The sequence below is a fragment of the Balearica regulorum genome, chromosome 23 (assembly GCF_011004875.1).
Source record: "Balearica regulorum gibbericeps isolate bBalReg1 chromosome 23, bBalReg1.pri, whole genome shotgun sequence".
In the NCBI taxonomy this organism is placed as follows: Eukaryota; Metazoa; Chordata; class Aves; order Gruiformes; family Gruidae; genus Balearica; species Balearica regulorum.
In genome coordinates this window covers 5,819,195-5,835,500 of record NC_046206.1, presented here as the reverse complement: position 1 = coordinate 5,835,500, position 16,306 = coordinate 5,819,195, and the positions used below count along the sequence as shown (strand labels likewise).

The 16,306-nt window shown below is 47.4% G+C and overlaps 1 protein-coding gene across 1 annotated transcript in view; it reads right to left on the bottom strand.

Moving 5' to 3' along the window:
* The window catches only part of SNX19 (sorting nexin 19), a 123,589-nt gene that overhangs the window by 23,058 nt on the left and 84,225 nt on the right, over positions 1-16,306 (bottom strand). The window contains exon 12 of the mRNA XM_075774835.1: positions 639-803. Coding sequence (XP_075630950.1) covers positions 669-803 — 135 coding nt within the window. The 3' untranslated portion in view covers positions 639-668. The remainder of the gene's footprint in view (positions 1-638; positions 804-16,306) is intronic.

Here is a 16,306-nt window from a genome sequence, read left to right as displayed (position 1 = left end):
ATGAGCCCAATTAATAACAATAATAGCAAAGGCTTCTTTGCAACGGCTAAATGGGGCTGGATTAAAACCAGCTTGAATGTGTCACTGCAACAAGGCTTTTGCATCCCCCCAAAGTATGGCTCGGGGCAGGAGTGGTTGACACATTTCTCCAGCACTCAAAGCTCAAACTGAAAAGCTGCCATTAACATTAAAAGGAAAAAATAGCTTTTAAAAAACTCCATACGTTTGGGTTTTTTTTTTCCCCCCTTCCTTTCCTTCTTTCTGATTCACCCTTCTGATATTTTGCTTGGACTCCAATCCTAATGCATTCGTCCTTCTTAGCACATTTTTGGGCTGCTTCCACCATTGTTCTTGGAAACCTTTTTTTCTTTTTCTTTTTTTTTTTTTTTTTTTTTAAAGGACATATATTTAGATATACAACCTGGTCTCCCACATTAAAACTCCTACCTCAGGCTGGAAAAGGAAGCATATAGAAAAAGGAATCAGGCTCCAAGGCCGCTGCCCGAGACGCACACGGTGTGTGCGGCAGGAGGCACACGCCACAGGGCTGTGCGTGTGTCAGCTGGGCGTGCATTTGCACACGCATGTGTGCGAGGGGTGTGCGGGGAGCTGGGCCACGAGCACGTGCTGGCGGGTACCTGGCTCCGGGTGACAGGGACCGCTCGGCGTCAGCAGAGGAGGTGGCATGGCCGGCGGGACGCGCGTCCGCGTGCGGCATTCGAGGGCTCCATCTCCACCGCAGAAACGTCTCCCGAAGGCTTGGCCGGCTCCCGCAGCTCCTCATCGCTCCTCCGCACCTCGCTCTAGCCCGGGGCGGAGGGACACGAGCGTTTCCTTAAATTGTGCAACACACACAAATATATTTGCAGCCAGGTTTGGGAGAACGGCAAGGGGTCGCACCAGTCACCCCACACCGGTCCCCGCTGGAAGGGGCTCGGGCCATCCGGGTTGCCGCAGATATCGCGCTTTGCCAATGGAGCGGGTGGGTTTGGACAGGCTGGTTTTAATAACTCACAAGCGCTCAGCCCGCACCCAAACATCTCATTTTGAAAAGGCAGGTTGGAGTCCAAGAAGCACTCGCAGGCTTTTCATAAACACACTTTAATAATCTTCATCAAGAATTTTAATACAGAGTGAGCTGCCTGCCAGGAAATGCATTTACACTGTCAGCTGCCGAGAGAAATAGCACTGCATCGCTGCTCAATACCAGAAACACCCTCTCCCTCCCTCTGAGCTTTTCCTCTCTTCCCCTTTGTATGAAACGTGGTGCTTAGGATATCGGAGGGACCAAAAATCCCGGTGGGGAGCCGGGCAGCTCCCTGCAGCATCCCCTGAAGCGGGGTGCAGCCCCTTTGTGTGCCCACCATCATCCCATTTCTTGCTGAGCTGGACCTCTGTTGGTCTCATGCTTCACCTCTTTTTTTTTTTTTTTTTAATTTATTTTTGGGGGGTTTAAAGGCTGCAGTCAGCATCCTTCCTTCTCCCCGTTAACCTGCCAAAGGTGCCGTCGCAGGCTCCGCACAAGGCGACGGCCAGAGAAAGGCCGGGATTTAGGCTGTGGGAAAAACAGGGGGGTTTGCTGGCTACGGATACAGTTACAAAAGCTTTTCTTTCACAGCAAAGATTAACAGGATCAGAAATATTTCCTTGCTGGCTGTGGTATTAAACAATTAAAGGGATTAGTTGAGGGCTTTACCATCCTCTGGCGCATCAGGTTTTGGTTTCTGCCAGAGGCAAAATACCCAATTTGATGTACTCCGAACCCAGAGGGCTGCTTATGGTGGGAATTGTATTTTACAGCCTTTTTCCCAACAGCTGAAAACGCTCCGGCTGTAGCCACCCTCCACATGCTGCTCCAGATCACATCCACACCCAGCCAAGCCAGCCCTCCCCAGGTAGGAATGGATGTCACCCTTCCGCGTCCCTACGCAACTGCCCCAAAGCAAAGTGCCACCTGCGTGGCACTGACAAAAAGAATGAAAAAAACCCTCCTCTAATCCAGCGAAATCAAATGATGAGATTAGAAATACACATACCAGATGGTCCCTCTGAACCTCAGTTAGCAGAGGTGGGGAATGCCAGCTTTCCAACAGGAACGGCACCGTCACCTCCGCCGCTTTCCCTGTCCTTGTGAAGTTCTTGCCTTGTTTATTTGCTCGAGATCAGACAAGCTGGGGAAAGCTGCCCGGTAGAAATACCAACCTTTTGCCAAGCGTTTTGAACTTTCAGCACAAATTGCCTTTTACAAGCAGGGGTGCGGGGGGACAGAGGTAGAGGGGTCATTTCTGCTGGAAGAAACCCCCAAAATGCTTCGCAGACCTGAAGGGGCTTTTTCACCGTGCAGGCAGCCGGTGGGGGAGAAAGGTGCCGGATGGGTTTGGGGAAACGGCGGTGGGAAGGATGGATGGGAGGTGCCTGCGTGGTTATGGCACGCACGGGCTCCAGTTCAGTTACTGCCAGGGCAATACAGGCTGCAAGATACCTTAATACTAAGTAAACCTTTAAATCAGTATAACTTAAGAGACGCTATCCCCAAAAACCTCTCCAGAGCAGACTGAGATCTCCCATGGACGTTGAATGGTGGGATGCACCTCAGCTTATAGATACTCATTATTCTCATTAATTCCCTTCTTCAGCTCTCTAAAGCATCCACAAAATCACTTCCACCTCCCCCAGAGCTCCCTCCCTTCCCTGCCCGAGGGATGCTGAAACTTTGGGCCAGTATCCTTCTACCTGCATGTGCTCGCACAGCATTTATCCAGGCACACCCTTGCAGTGCCTTCTCCCTGCACCAGAAGCATCCTTAAAAAAACACAAAACAAAACACCACCCATCCCCGGAGCAACACACGAGCCACAATCATACACTGAGTGGCCATGGAGAAAATCCAGGTATCCCGGTGATTCCCGTCAAGCTTGAAGCAGTGGGCTGCACCGCCGCGGAGCCGCTGTTCCCCGGGGGCTCAGCTTTCCACCAGCCGGTAGAACGAGATGTTGTACCTTGTTTGTGTTTCTATGGTATTACCCTGCCTGCTGGCTCCCATCCTACAGGCCCCACCGGCTAAACCTCTGCGAGGTTAATTTCTAACATGAAAAACGGCCTCCCAAGAGCAAGTGCGGTTGATTTAAAATAATAAAAATGGAAATCTCAGATTTGATGACTAATCCCAGGAGAGTATCTTGAATTAGTGCTAACCAATCGGCCGCAAAAGACCAGAGGAAAATTCCTGCTGGACTTCTCTCCTCAGTCCACTCCCTGGCTTCATTTTCCATCCCCAGATCCTTCCAGCCTGCAAACATATACAGTGTTGCCTCGGCAACTCGGAGACGAGATATATGTACATGAAAAAATGAGACAATCTCTTTCCTCAGTGATTGCCTGGAAGGTGGAAAATGTAAACCTATTCTAGCCTTAAAGCAACGTCAGCTTGTACCAGACACACTCACACCCCAACCTGCTCCTAAACGTGCCACCTCCAGCTCCCACGGGAACGTCAATAACCATCCTCTCGTGGACATCCGTCCCCAGACATACCTGGTCTCTCATCCCAAGGGAGGATGCTCAGGACACGCAGACTCGCCAAAACACACGCTTTGCCCAAAGGGGTTTTCTCTCTTGCACGTGCAAACCTGCTTATTCCTCTGTCTTCCAGGAGCCCGGGTTCATTTGTGAACCCCAGTTTAGAAGTAAGCATGGTCTCAGTCTAGCCTGGACCAGATGGACTCTACTCAGCCGGGCTATCGCACAGACACCATCCATCGGTGCTCCATCTGCGCTACGCTTGGTCTGCGAAAGGCTCCTGCATCTCAGGGCTCACATGAAAAATAAGCATGAAAGGACACCGGGAGTTCAGAGCAGAGTAGCTATGCTGTATCCCTAACCATCCCATTCTCATATCATCTTTAAATCCTGCTCCGAGTCCCCGCTGCTCTGCACGGCGTCATCCTTTGCAGCCCACGGTCCCCTTGGAAGGGCAGCACGGCCAGCCGGGATGAGGCTGCCCTGCAATAACACAGGAGCATGAGGACGTCCATATAGATGTCCCACGGGCTGCTGCAGCCATCGCCATCTGCCCCATCTGGCCGTGCAACCCCTCTTTTGGGGCAGCACCTGCAATGCTGCAGGTTATTCCCCCCCTAGCTTTGTGCCGAATGAATCCTGATACTGGAAGCTTCACCTGCTTTATCAGCGTTTCTTTTCCTCTCCAACCCCGTACCCTAAGGACCTGCCCAACCTGCAAGCAATTAAAACACTAGGTCTCGTCAACTCCCCGCGATGTCTTGGCTGCAAAAGGACACGATGAAAGGACCAATTCCCCCCACTCCACCTCGGCACCAGTCTCCGCTTCCCTACGAGCTTTGCTGTGAGCTGTGGCTATCGGAGCGCTCCTTACTCAGACGTTTCCCATCTGGAGTCAATCGGTTCATCGGTCCCCTCGACCAGCAGGAATCCTGCGTCATGTGCCTGATTGATTAAAACACGAACAACTTATTACAAATAACAGGAGGGCTCCAAAACAAGGGAAATAGCTGAGCGAAGAGGGACGCTTGCACGTATCATGGATACAACCGGCTTCCCTCCAAATATTTACAGCATCCTTCCCCGAGTCAACCCAACCAGAGCTGGTCCATGACGCGGTACTTCTTTTCCACCCAGCCATGGAGCACTTTGGTGTAATTCAGTGATAGCAGAATTTTGGAAAAGCCAAAAGAAATTGCCCCTTGCTTCCAGTCCCACCACCATCTTTTTCAAGAAAGTTCTTCTTCTGACATTTGCCCTATCAAAGAAAGGATGCGCCTGTTAAAACCCACCGCTCCCCGTGCGACGGGCATAACCAGATCCACTCCCCGGCTGCTCCATCACTGCATCGCCTGATATCAAATAACCTCATCTCACATCGAGATTGTCATTTGCAAATGACGGCAGCGTTACCACCCGCTGCCGAGGTGTCCGGGAAACTTCCTTTGGGGGGGGGGTAACTTTGAAATGCAAAACTGGGATAGCGGAGGATGGCACATCATTACTCATAAAGACAAGGCGCAATATGCTTTGCCAAAGTGTGAAAAATATCTATATCCAAATAGAAAGCGTGTCTCAAATTTGCAGTTCCCTGCACGCTCAGGAACCTGAGCCATATTTGTGGAAATGGCTGCAAAGGTAAGCTGATTTCTGCCGTTAAAACGTGCCAGGGCTGGGGTGCAAAGAAGATGAAGTGGGGAAAAAAAAAAAAGGGTGGGAAAATGTGATTTGATCTGCTTTTTAAAGCAATAACAGTTTCACTGAAAAGTCTCACAAACTGTAATGTGTAGGGTGGAGCAGGATTAAGATCATAAATAACTCACAGAAAAGAAAAATGATGCCCTTTCCCATGCTGGTAACGTGTTATCTTTAAAGCCAAAGAAAGATAAAATAACTGCCTTCAAATATCACCAACCTTTCATCCAAAAGGATTGTTTTTAACTTGTTTTACAGGGATCGCTTTTGCCACAGATGCAGCACGGCCACCTTTGGGCTGGAACGCAGCAGTGGCTTTGCCATGCAGGACCATGCTGCAGGAGGGGGTGGACGTGTATCCCATTAAAACGATGAGCTGGCGTTGCAGCGGTTGTTGCAAACACCCTCTCTGGAAGGGTGATTAAACGCTGTATTGAAACACTGGCTGCGAAGCCAGTTTAATTAGTAGAGACGAGGGTGAGGCCTGATCCACGGGCAGAGCATCTTCTACATCAGAAACCAGCCTGGGACATGATGAGTGGGGATGCTGGATCCCTCCCAGCCCTGCTAGTATTTTTTTTCTCCCCCCACCTCCACATTTTTGATAACTAAGCATCCTAGGCTTCCACCACAAGACCTGTTCCACCTCTGAACGAGCCTTTTCCCTTTAAAGACAAAGCCTTGATGTCCAAACCATAAACCCTACCCCAAAAGCAAGGGTTCTGCTTCTCCCAAAGGAGGTGAGTGCCAGATTCCCAGCTGAATTAGCCGCATCCCTATTTTCTCACTGATGAAGGGCAGAGGTACTATTCAGACCTATCGATCCATGGTTGGGAACACAGACCCAGTACCAAGTTAAAATGCAGGTGGAACTTTAGGTAGTTGGGATGCATTTCCTTAAACTGGAATTTAGGCAGGAGTCCAAGACTAACACCCCACCCCACCCCCCCCGCCTCTCCTCTCGCAAATAGTGCCGAGGGCTCTTTAACGACCATGAGTGGTCTAGGCTCGGGTTAATGTCTTATCCATAAGTTATTCAGTATTTCCTTTTAAAGACAAAATAGTTGGAATACCTCTCTTTCTCTCTTCAAAATGCAGTTGTGGCAGCTACAAAAAAAAAAAAAAAAAAGAGCAGCCTCTGCACTGTTTCCATATGTGGCACCGACACTGGGAAGTGTCTGTTTCATGGGAGTCCCACCTCTTGAATTTTTATGGGAACTCCAATGTTATCAAGTTTATAGCGGCGCTAATACCCAGCAGAGATAAAAGCAGCCTCCTTGTTAGCATCAGAGCTTGGTGGGGCTGGGAAAGGAGGCTCCCCGGAAACTGCCGGTCACGTCTCGGTGTATCCTGGGCAGGTTTTGGGGGTAGCCACATCTCCTGGTCCTTCCACCAGGATGGTGGTGACATCAGGGGGGATGATGTCCAGGGGGTCTGCACTCGCTGTCCCAAACCAAACCCTGAGTACTGGCCTCGAGGCAGCTGTAGTAACCTGATTTTTGCACCAAAACTGTGTCCCACATATAGGTGGCCTGACTATATCCAGGTCCTGAACACCCTGGAAAAGTGGGAAAGACTAACTGGAGGCCTGGATCTATCCAACATCTCCAGCCTGCTCAGGAAATTATGTCTGCTTCCCATGGCAATGTTGGATGAACGTTTTTTTTCCCCCCTCCTTCCTTCAAGTTTTTCAGACCTTTGTTGAAAAAAAAAAAAAAAAAAAAAAAGAACACAGAAAGGCCAAAAACATTTTGTTTTCTGGCACCAGAACCTCCTCTTGGGAGGCTAATTCCCACGTAATGGATCTCATTGCTGGAAAGATATGGCTTTAGATACAGACACATGGAACAGGCACGACTGAGCGGCACAGAGCAGATGGGCTTTGGCTGCGATGATTGTGAAGGGAATCCTTTGCTAAGGCTCAAGGACGCAGCCTCAAATCCTGACTCTCTCTGGCTCCCAAAGGGAAACATTTTCCCAAGTGCCAAAGAGCCTTTAAACCTAACGGGATTTAGGGCTTAGTTTCTTAAGCAATTTGGAAACGCGTCCCAGGAACGATTCTCACATATCACTGCAAGGCTTTATGCATGGACCCGTGTGGACTTAGGGACCCCTACCAACCGTCTCCTCCTTCCCTCTTGCCAGAATTATTTCCGTAGGTGCTTGTAGGTAACGGGGATTGGGTCGCTGCTTAGATGGTCCCAGGGACCCCCTGCTTTGATATGAGCTGCTAACGGCTACTGTAATGTTACAGCTGCTACTGAGGAGCTGGAAAGGCCATTGACAGGAGAAACTTTCCATCCATCCAGAGCACAGACATCAACTACATTTTTGGAATAGCTCAATCGGGACTCCAGAGATATGTCGTTAGGAAGGGAAACAAAAGACACGGGGTTTGACGTCCTGCGCCGCACTCAACGCTATAAAAACTATATATATATCCATACATGTGCGCACACATATACACATACGTAAAAAAAGGAGATTCCGTACTCCTGGAAAAAGCGCTCAGTAAGCCCAGCTCCCCTTTAAACACTTGGTAAAAACATCAGGCACAAGGCTAGGTAAATTATTGCAAATAAGCCTTCACACAAACTCCTGACTGGCTTTTTTCCCCACCCATCCCCCCAAAAAAGACACATTTTCTCGTCTTTGTTGTGCAGAAGAAGAAAAAAAAACAAAAACAAGCAGATAAAAAAAGGGTACTCTGAAACATCAGTGTCTGTGATTTGCAGGGAGAACCTCTGCCTAATCCCTGCCTGCGCTGCCAGACACAGCTGAACACAAGTGGCACATGGCAAAGGAGCTTTGGCATCAGCTTGGAGCTCAGCTTAACTGGAAGGGGACAAACGTGGCTGAGCTCAAGGCATTGCAGAAGACAAACCCCGGGTAAGGTAACAGGGGTGGTTTAATGCTGATGGTTTCTCTACAGGCATGCTGAGAAGGGGTTTGCAGGCTGCTGGTGCTATGAGTTCACACCTTAAGGGACTGTTCCTGTCCCAAGGAGCCCAAAAGTAGACCTCAACCTTCCTCATTTGCAGATGAGGAGCTAAAACATGAGAGAGATGCTGGAGGAACCCCCGGTTCTAAAAGCCAGGCTTGTGTATTTTTGTTGCACTCAGCATTGGCCATAAACCCTCCCAGTTACAGCTTCAGGTGCACTTGGAGTGACTCAGAAAATAAAGCCGCATCCTGTGCTTTAAGCCTCTGCTCTGGTTATTTACAAGTCTCAGCATCCCTCTGACAAACGGTACGCCAAGGGCCAAGAGGAAAAAATTATCTGAGAGCACAGTATTTTCATTGATTTTCATGAAAGATGAACAAACGTTCACGTTGCTGCCTGTTTTCCCTGCCTGCCCTTCACACGTTTCCAATCTGCAGCAATACAGGAGGATGGCACGGGGCAGCCTGGATGGGTCATCTCCATCTCCCCCCACATGTTCCTACAGATGTCCCATCCCCAGCTGGGCTGCAGTCACCTTTCCAGCAATTTGGCAGCACTAGGACATACTGGTGTCACTTCGCTTGTCCCTCTCCATCCTGCTCTGGTCTTGCCCTGGGGTTTTCCTGGGACCTCCATCTTCTACAACACCCTCAAAGAGAATTTTTCAAAGGCTCCTAAAGGAAGAAAAAAAAAAACCCCAAACCAACCAAAACCCAAAACAGCCAACTCATGGCCAAAATCTCTACCATCATGAGCCCTGCCGTTTCACCTAGCAAATACACTCAGGATGTAGAACAGTTCTTCCAAGGCATTAGCACCAAAAACATGCACAAGGAGGCATTTTCCCCACCCTATTTTCACATTTCTTGACAGGAATGGCAGCAGCTGCGGTGAAAGTGGAAAAAAAAAGGTCTGGCCTAGAGCTCTTTGATATGTTGGGAAGTTCTACTAAATGCCTGTTTGTGTTTGGATCAAGGATCTGGGTCAATTCTTCGTCTGTCAAGAAATATAGTTTGGTTTTGTGAAAAAAAACATCAGTGAAAGAAAAAATGTTTCCTTTGATATTTCTCTTTAAAAGGTTTCAGGCTTCCTTTGAAAAGAATGTGCCAGAACCTTGCAAGAGGCGAAATACCCAGTTTGGACATTTCTAACAGAAAACTTTTATTTGAAAATAATATTCCCCCCCCCCACCCCGCTGCAGGATCTCTCTCATCTTGTCTTCCCCTTGTCTTCCTTTCCCTCTGCTTGAACTGCAAATTGTTTCCATCTCCCAATTAAAGTTTACTCAATCCAGATTAATTCCTTCATTCCTGCCAGGTGCAGCTTTAGTTTCACTGCAGGAACCAGTAGATCTAGAGGAAGATCCCACAGTTCACGGAAGACATTTCACCACTCTGATCCACAACTCGAATTCACAACAGTCTAAATTCAGCTAAAATGAAGCCGTTGCTCGTCGGGAGGTTGGGTGGGAAATATCTGGTCCAGCTTGAGTCTCTATTGTCCTATGGAACCCACGTTTAAGTTTAAGCTTTGCTATCACGCTGCCTTCAGGAGCTGAAAATCCAACGAGGCAGGTCTTGGAGAGGTGTAACACCTTCTCTGGTTCACAGATTTGAGCTTGCGTTGCTTTATTTCTGGCCCAAGGACTCCTCTGTCCCAACGCTGGACCCGCAGCCACCCAAGGCTCCAAAGCCTGCACCCTCCGTGGGATTTTGCGGAGGTTTCTGCAGCCACCTTGGCACTAAATCCCTGTCAGCACCCAAAGGAAAACCAAAAGCACCCAAAAGGGCAGGGGAGCACTTTCCTAAGGGGGTCTCGGGGTTTTTTTGCCTTGCTACACAAAGCCACTAGTCTCCTGCTTTTTTTTTTTTTTTTTTTTTTAACTTGTCCTCACACTGCCTCCTTCTCCAATGCCCTTCTACTTAAAAGTCACAGTCCTGCCTTATTTTAGCAATTAAAATTATTAATCATTGCTGTTATTGGTATATAACGATAGATTGGTCTACAAGATCTTTTATAATCACTTGTTATATTACACAGAACTTGGATACTTTAGACCAAAGCAAGATCTGGCCCAATTTACGTACTTCCAGGCTGCTCCAGCAGCCAAGTGGGGAGGACAGAGATAAAGTAGAATTAGAGAGCAGAGGATGGTGGCTATGGGATGCTCCTGGGCCATGTCACCTCTGCTTTCCCCGCCCCGGGAAACGAGGATCCCTCCCCTGCAAAGGGCATTGGGCTCCCGGATAAATGGCACTATTGAGAAGCCTCTTACTAAAACACATCTCCAAATCACTACACAAATGATTTTTTTTGGATGCTTCGAGTCACCAGTAAAAGTTTCCCTTGTTTTCATCTTCCCAGTCACAGCAGAACGCTCTTCTCCTGCCAGGCTAGCCACAAAAACAGGAAAAGCCAGAAAAAAAAAAAATCACCCCAAAAAATAGGTGTCATGCTGCTCGCATGGGGTTTGCTGAGCCGACTAGTTATCCTGTGGGAAAATTGCTGATATTTGGAGACTGAAAAGGAGAAATAAAGGCAGAGAGAAGGCTAGAATTGTCATCTTGGGTACACTTCTATGCCAGTTTTTCCCCAAAACATTTTCAGAGATCTGCAAATAGCACAAGGCACCGTGAGTTCACGCTGGTTTTGCAAATTGTTCCAAAAGGAAACAATTTTGAGGGAGTAAAAATAATCCCATTGGAATTCTTCACGTGACCTAAGCACAGGTTTGGTTTCTCTCATGCCTATGATTTTCTGATTCAAAGTAGATAGCCGCTTCTAAATTTTCACCTTTTAAATTTAGTTGAAAGAAGCAGAAAGAAAATGGGAAAAAAAAAAATTCCCTACAGACCAAAGCAAGTCTTGATTCGATAAGAAACCCCTTCAGATTTTTTTACTAGCTGAGAAAAATCAACAGAATTATTTGGATTGAGCCACAAGCACTTTCTTAAATTATTAAAGCTTTTAGGAACTGCCTGTAAACCATAGAAACCATTAGTCACACAGGTCAGGCTTTGTATACCTGACCTGGGAAACCTCACAGAAGGCAGAATTTCAGATTTCCTGAAAAAAAAATTATGTCAAGCCAAGGTTTTCAGATGGATCCTCACAGTCACTGGGCGCTTGGGGAAAAAAAAGCTTTAAACCTCAGCCTAAAGAGCTGCAGATGCTACGAGGGGGTTTGGTCTGGGATTTACTCGTACGAGAGCTCGATGTTTAATGAGACGACAGTATTAGCTCAGTTTATAAGGCAGTTTTTAAGCTGTTTTTGCGTACAGTTTGCAAGCGTGGGAAGAGCAGATGGGCTGGGGACGGAGGTTCGGTCATCCTTGCTACGCGTGATTTGGACGCGGGCGAGGCGATCACTCAAACCCTTCGCATCCAAGCCCCCGGGGTGTGGGAATTTGGCAACGGTGGAGGTCGAGAGGGGAAATCTGGGCGGACCCCGCACTGAAAAAGGTGGATGGGCAACCACGGCAAGGCTGACATCACTCCCACTTACGTGGGTTGCGGATGATTTAAAGCAGGCGTGGGGCTGGGTGGACCTGGGTGCTAATTTGGTGGGATGCTGCCTAGAGGAAGCCCGCCCGAAATTACACCCCGAAGGGGGGGGGTTTGGGGCTGAAAAACCGCAGCAACCTCCAAAACAACCCCAGAACAAGCAGCAAACCAGGGAGGTAAATAAAGCAAGGGGCTACTTACTGCAGCCACCCACCTTGGGCTCTTCCTCAAAATATTAGGGAAATGGCTGGCACTCCAATAACTTACGGTAGCACCCATAACCAGGTGTTATTTATTTATGTATTTTTATTTTTTTTTAACCATTATTGCCCTCAAAGTAGATTTGTCTGACCAGAAAAGAAGGTAAAACATGGAAGCGTGAGCAAGCTGGCTTCCCCTGGAAAACCAAGAAAGCAAACAGACCTGATGCTTATAATTTGAGGGGAGCTTTTTTGCTGAATATAATAGGTTTGTGGCCTCGGTGGTTAAAACAGAGGAAGGAAAGAAATATAATAAAGCAGGAGAAATTTGCAGTTTGGGTCAAGAGTAACTAACTCTTTGGAGAGTTTTCAGAAAAGCGCCAAATATAAACAACTGCTTTAGGTCAACTTAATATTTTCTCTGATTTGAAACAGTATTCTGTTTCACTTTGATTCATTCTTTTAATTTGGTTAGTTTATTCTTTTAGTTCAGTAGAACATTTTACTCTCTTCGTTTGGTCAATTTTTTGAAAGTCCTCTATACAGAAAAGAAGGGTCAAAAGGGTTTATTTTGAAAAATGTCAAAGAAAAACATTTCTACATCAAAAAAAATTACCCCTTTCTGGCCAAAACGCACTTGCAAAATTAGACTGGTATTTGTGAGTCATTTCTCCACATTTTTTAGTGAATTTACTATTTGTCAAAAAAAAAAAAAAAAGGTTAACCTTACTCTAATGAGAGCTCATATACATTGGGTTTACATAAACATACTTTGTGAAGAAGAAAAGGTATTGGAAAGATCTTCCACTTTGCATTTGTTTCAGCATCCATCCCTGCACAAATTGGGTGTAAAAAGACGCATAGATAAAATACAGACACATTAGCAGGATCTTAATATACTGGGTTTTTTTCTTTTTTTCCATTCCCACATATTGCTCCAGAAGACCCTTCCGCTTCAGGGAGACTTTCTCCTCTCTCAGATGATTTTTCAAAGACACTGACTTAAGTAAAACTTTCCCATTACCCTAATTAGAAGGACAAACGGCGAGTCCTTACACATGAGCTATACCTTAGTCCCTGCCACTGGAGGAAAAGTGGTTTTTTGAACTCTTAGGCATTATTTTTTTTCCTTTGTCAGAAGCCGAAACAACAACTACAAGGGTACATGTTTGGACAATTTGACATCCAGTGAAGGTGTTAAATACAAGAGCTGTAATTACAGTCTCTGCTAACACCCCCAGTCCCGGAGTCTCCAAGCTCTGCTTTGTTCCATGTTTCTTCAACTGAGTTTCCTCCTTTCAGGCTAAACTACAAAAATCCCTGCTAGGACAGCTTGAAAAGTGTCCATTAAAATCATTTTTCCAAGGGAAGATTGTGCTTTCATCTAAATGGGAAAAGCTCATAGAAAACATCCGATTTCCTTGAAAGTGTTTGACTTGTTTTATTGGAAAATAAAAAGACCAAAACCTCAAAATTGAGAAATTCCATTTTGAGCAGAGAATGATCAAGTTTTGGTCACTAATACCTTAATTTTTTTCCAACAAAAAGTCAACATTTTCCTTTTTTTTTACTGGACACATGACAAATGAACATTTTTCCCAGGCAGGCAGCACGTGGACCTTAACTTTGCATTCCAGCATCTACATAAAACCAGAGACACGCAGAACTATGGTGTTCAACTGCCCGGACAAGGATCTGAAAGCAATGCTTGAGCATGGCCATACTTACAAGACCCCCAGACCACGTTACAAAGACAATTTGTCTCCACACAGATGCAGTCTGCCCCAGAAGAACGTTTCAGCAGCGTGCTAGCTGCAGACAGTAAGGAGAGGGACCACCACGACCATGTAGGCTGACGCCAACATCTACCCCCAAGCCAGGCAGCTCTTTAAAGCTTTTTTGGGGGGTTTATTCCGCATCTTCTGCCTGCAGATCAGACAGAAAACAGGACAGCTCCTTGCAAAGGAGGAAGGACGAGACCTCTGTACGTACAGAGATGCTGTGGCCACAAACAGACTCCATGCTGCTCTCCACCTCCCTTGTTTCTGCATTGACTAGCCCACCCCATAATATAAACACACCGCCTTTCTCTAAATCCTTCTTCCTAGCACTCTGTTGTTACGGGACAGGAGGCTAGCTTCACTAAGATTGCTTAAACCCCCCACACTTGCAGGGTTAATGGCATAAAAAGCTTTAGATTCAGCTGTTCTGAAAACAAATTTCCATCTCCCCCACTCCCTGAAGGTCCCTCAGCTCAACCAGCACTTCGGTCTCCCCTGAATAATTCATGTCATTTCCCAAGGTTGTTGTTTTTCTTCTTTCCATGAAGGCAGCCTATGAATACACCTGCTTGTTCTTGATTTTGTTAATGAATAATCCTGAATTATCCATGAAATGCTAAATGGCACCATGATCTCATCAGGCATTAACCATGCATGAGACAAGCTTAGCAACCAGGCAAAACACAGCAGCCCAAGCTGGAGACCACTTTGGGCAAAGATGGACTTTCTGAGCATTTAGCACGGCAGGAAACAAAAATATCTTTCCTGGCGATAAGGGACATCAGCACCAGGAGAGATGAAAGAGGCTCAGATGGGGCTGCATGTGTAGCACTTGGGGATTTCACTCCCACCCTGACAAGCTTCAGACTTGGTTAAGTCGCATTTTTCTACGTCATTCTTTTTTTTCCTTCTTCCCTGTTCCCTATTTCGGGGCTGCCTGCTGCAGTAGAAGCATCTGCAGGGCGAGATTAACACTTCCAGTCAACGCTTCTTCAAGGGCATCGTGGGCAGGACAGTCTCTACTTAATTTAGAGTCAAGCAGCAGAAAAATCTGATCACTGGTTTGAGAAAAAAGCAATTAGACGCTTTAATACCTTTCTTCTCCCTTTCCCTCCCCTATTCCTAGTCTCAATTTCCCATGTTTTCACTGCAGGTTACACTGTCAGTCCCAACTCCTTCGGGCAAGGCGGCTGCAGCTTGTTTTTAAACCTGCCCTTGCTGGTGCGCACAGGCTCCTCGATGGGCTGATGTTTCTGTGCTCAACAGGGTGTCAGGGGTGTTTCAAATCTCGCCGCAAGCAGCTAGGACAAGCACCCAGCAAAGAACCCGGGTGCTCATGCATGCATGCAGCAAACCCTGCAATTTATAGACAGGATAGAAATCTTTAACCTACTCGGGTCTTTCCTTCTCACTGATCTCCTGACCCAAAGGAAAAACAGGACAAGAGAAATCAAGGGAGGAGTGAGGTGGCAGCATCCGATGTCTTTGCATGAGCAAAGGGCAGCGGTGCTGGGGAAGGAGGGCTGGAGCAGGGACCTGCAGGCACAGGACCAGTGTATTTCACCAGTAAGGAACCCATCAGTTCCTTCATCCACCTGGCACCCTTGAGAGGTGGGTAAAGTGCTTGCAGATGGGGAAACCGAGGCACACGGTCATGGAGTGAGTCAGTACCAGAACCGGGAGGTCCTGGTACCCACGGCAGGGCTCAGCCCACCTGGCCTCCTGCAGCAGGCTTGGGTTTCCCTTCCAAAGGCTCTGGGGTCCAAAAGGACCATCCCACCTCCTGCAAGGCATTAACCTGCCCCAACCCTCCATCCAAGGAGGTCCAACAACATGCAACGAAGCGCTGCAGCCCTAGGTGATATCAGCCAAGAGATAGCAGGTTATGGGCGCTCTAAATCCCTTAGACACAGCCCTGAGGGCTCCCAGTCCCTGCCAACTCCATCTGGAGCAAGGTGCAAGTGAGATGCTCTTCCAAGTACTCTCTGCACTGGTACACTGTAGCAAAGCAATGGCACTGGGGAAACTGAGGCACTAAGTCAGAGGCTTGCCCAAGGCCAGAAGCAAACCCTGTGGCAGGGTCAGGTGCTTCAACTGCAATAAGCCAAGACTTCATTTCATCACAAAACCATATCCCCTCTCCACCCCAGGAGCCTGGTGTGCTTCATTCCCGTTCTGATCAAAGCCAGCATGAGCTGTAAAATAAGGATGGTTTACAGTTATCTAATCATCAGCTTTTCAGTCCCTAGACATGCTGGAGCCAAAGGTTTGAGTCCCACCAGGATTCCCAACGTTGTTTTGTTTAGGAGGTTCCCTTCTGATGAGAGCTTTAAACACCAGCTCTGCACGGGGGAGATGTTTCCCAAGAGGGAACAGACAGGTAATTGCAGCCCGGCCCCAAATTGTCTCTTTTTTAGCTCTGTTTTGAGGTCCGTGATCTCCATCCTCTGCTCAGACGTCCTTACACTCCAGGTCTCGATTCTGCAAAGCCCTTTGGCATGTTTACATGGGAAGAGGCTGCCAGTTTGATATTTAAACAGGCCCCAACCCCTGATATCCCATGCCCTGCGTGCTGACCCAACGGCTTGCACAACACTTCTTGATCTGGAGGAAATGGAGTGATTAATGCTAAGCAAAACACTTTTGCAAGCTGTCATGAGAAA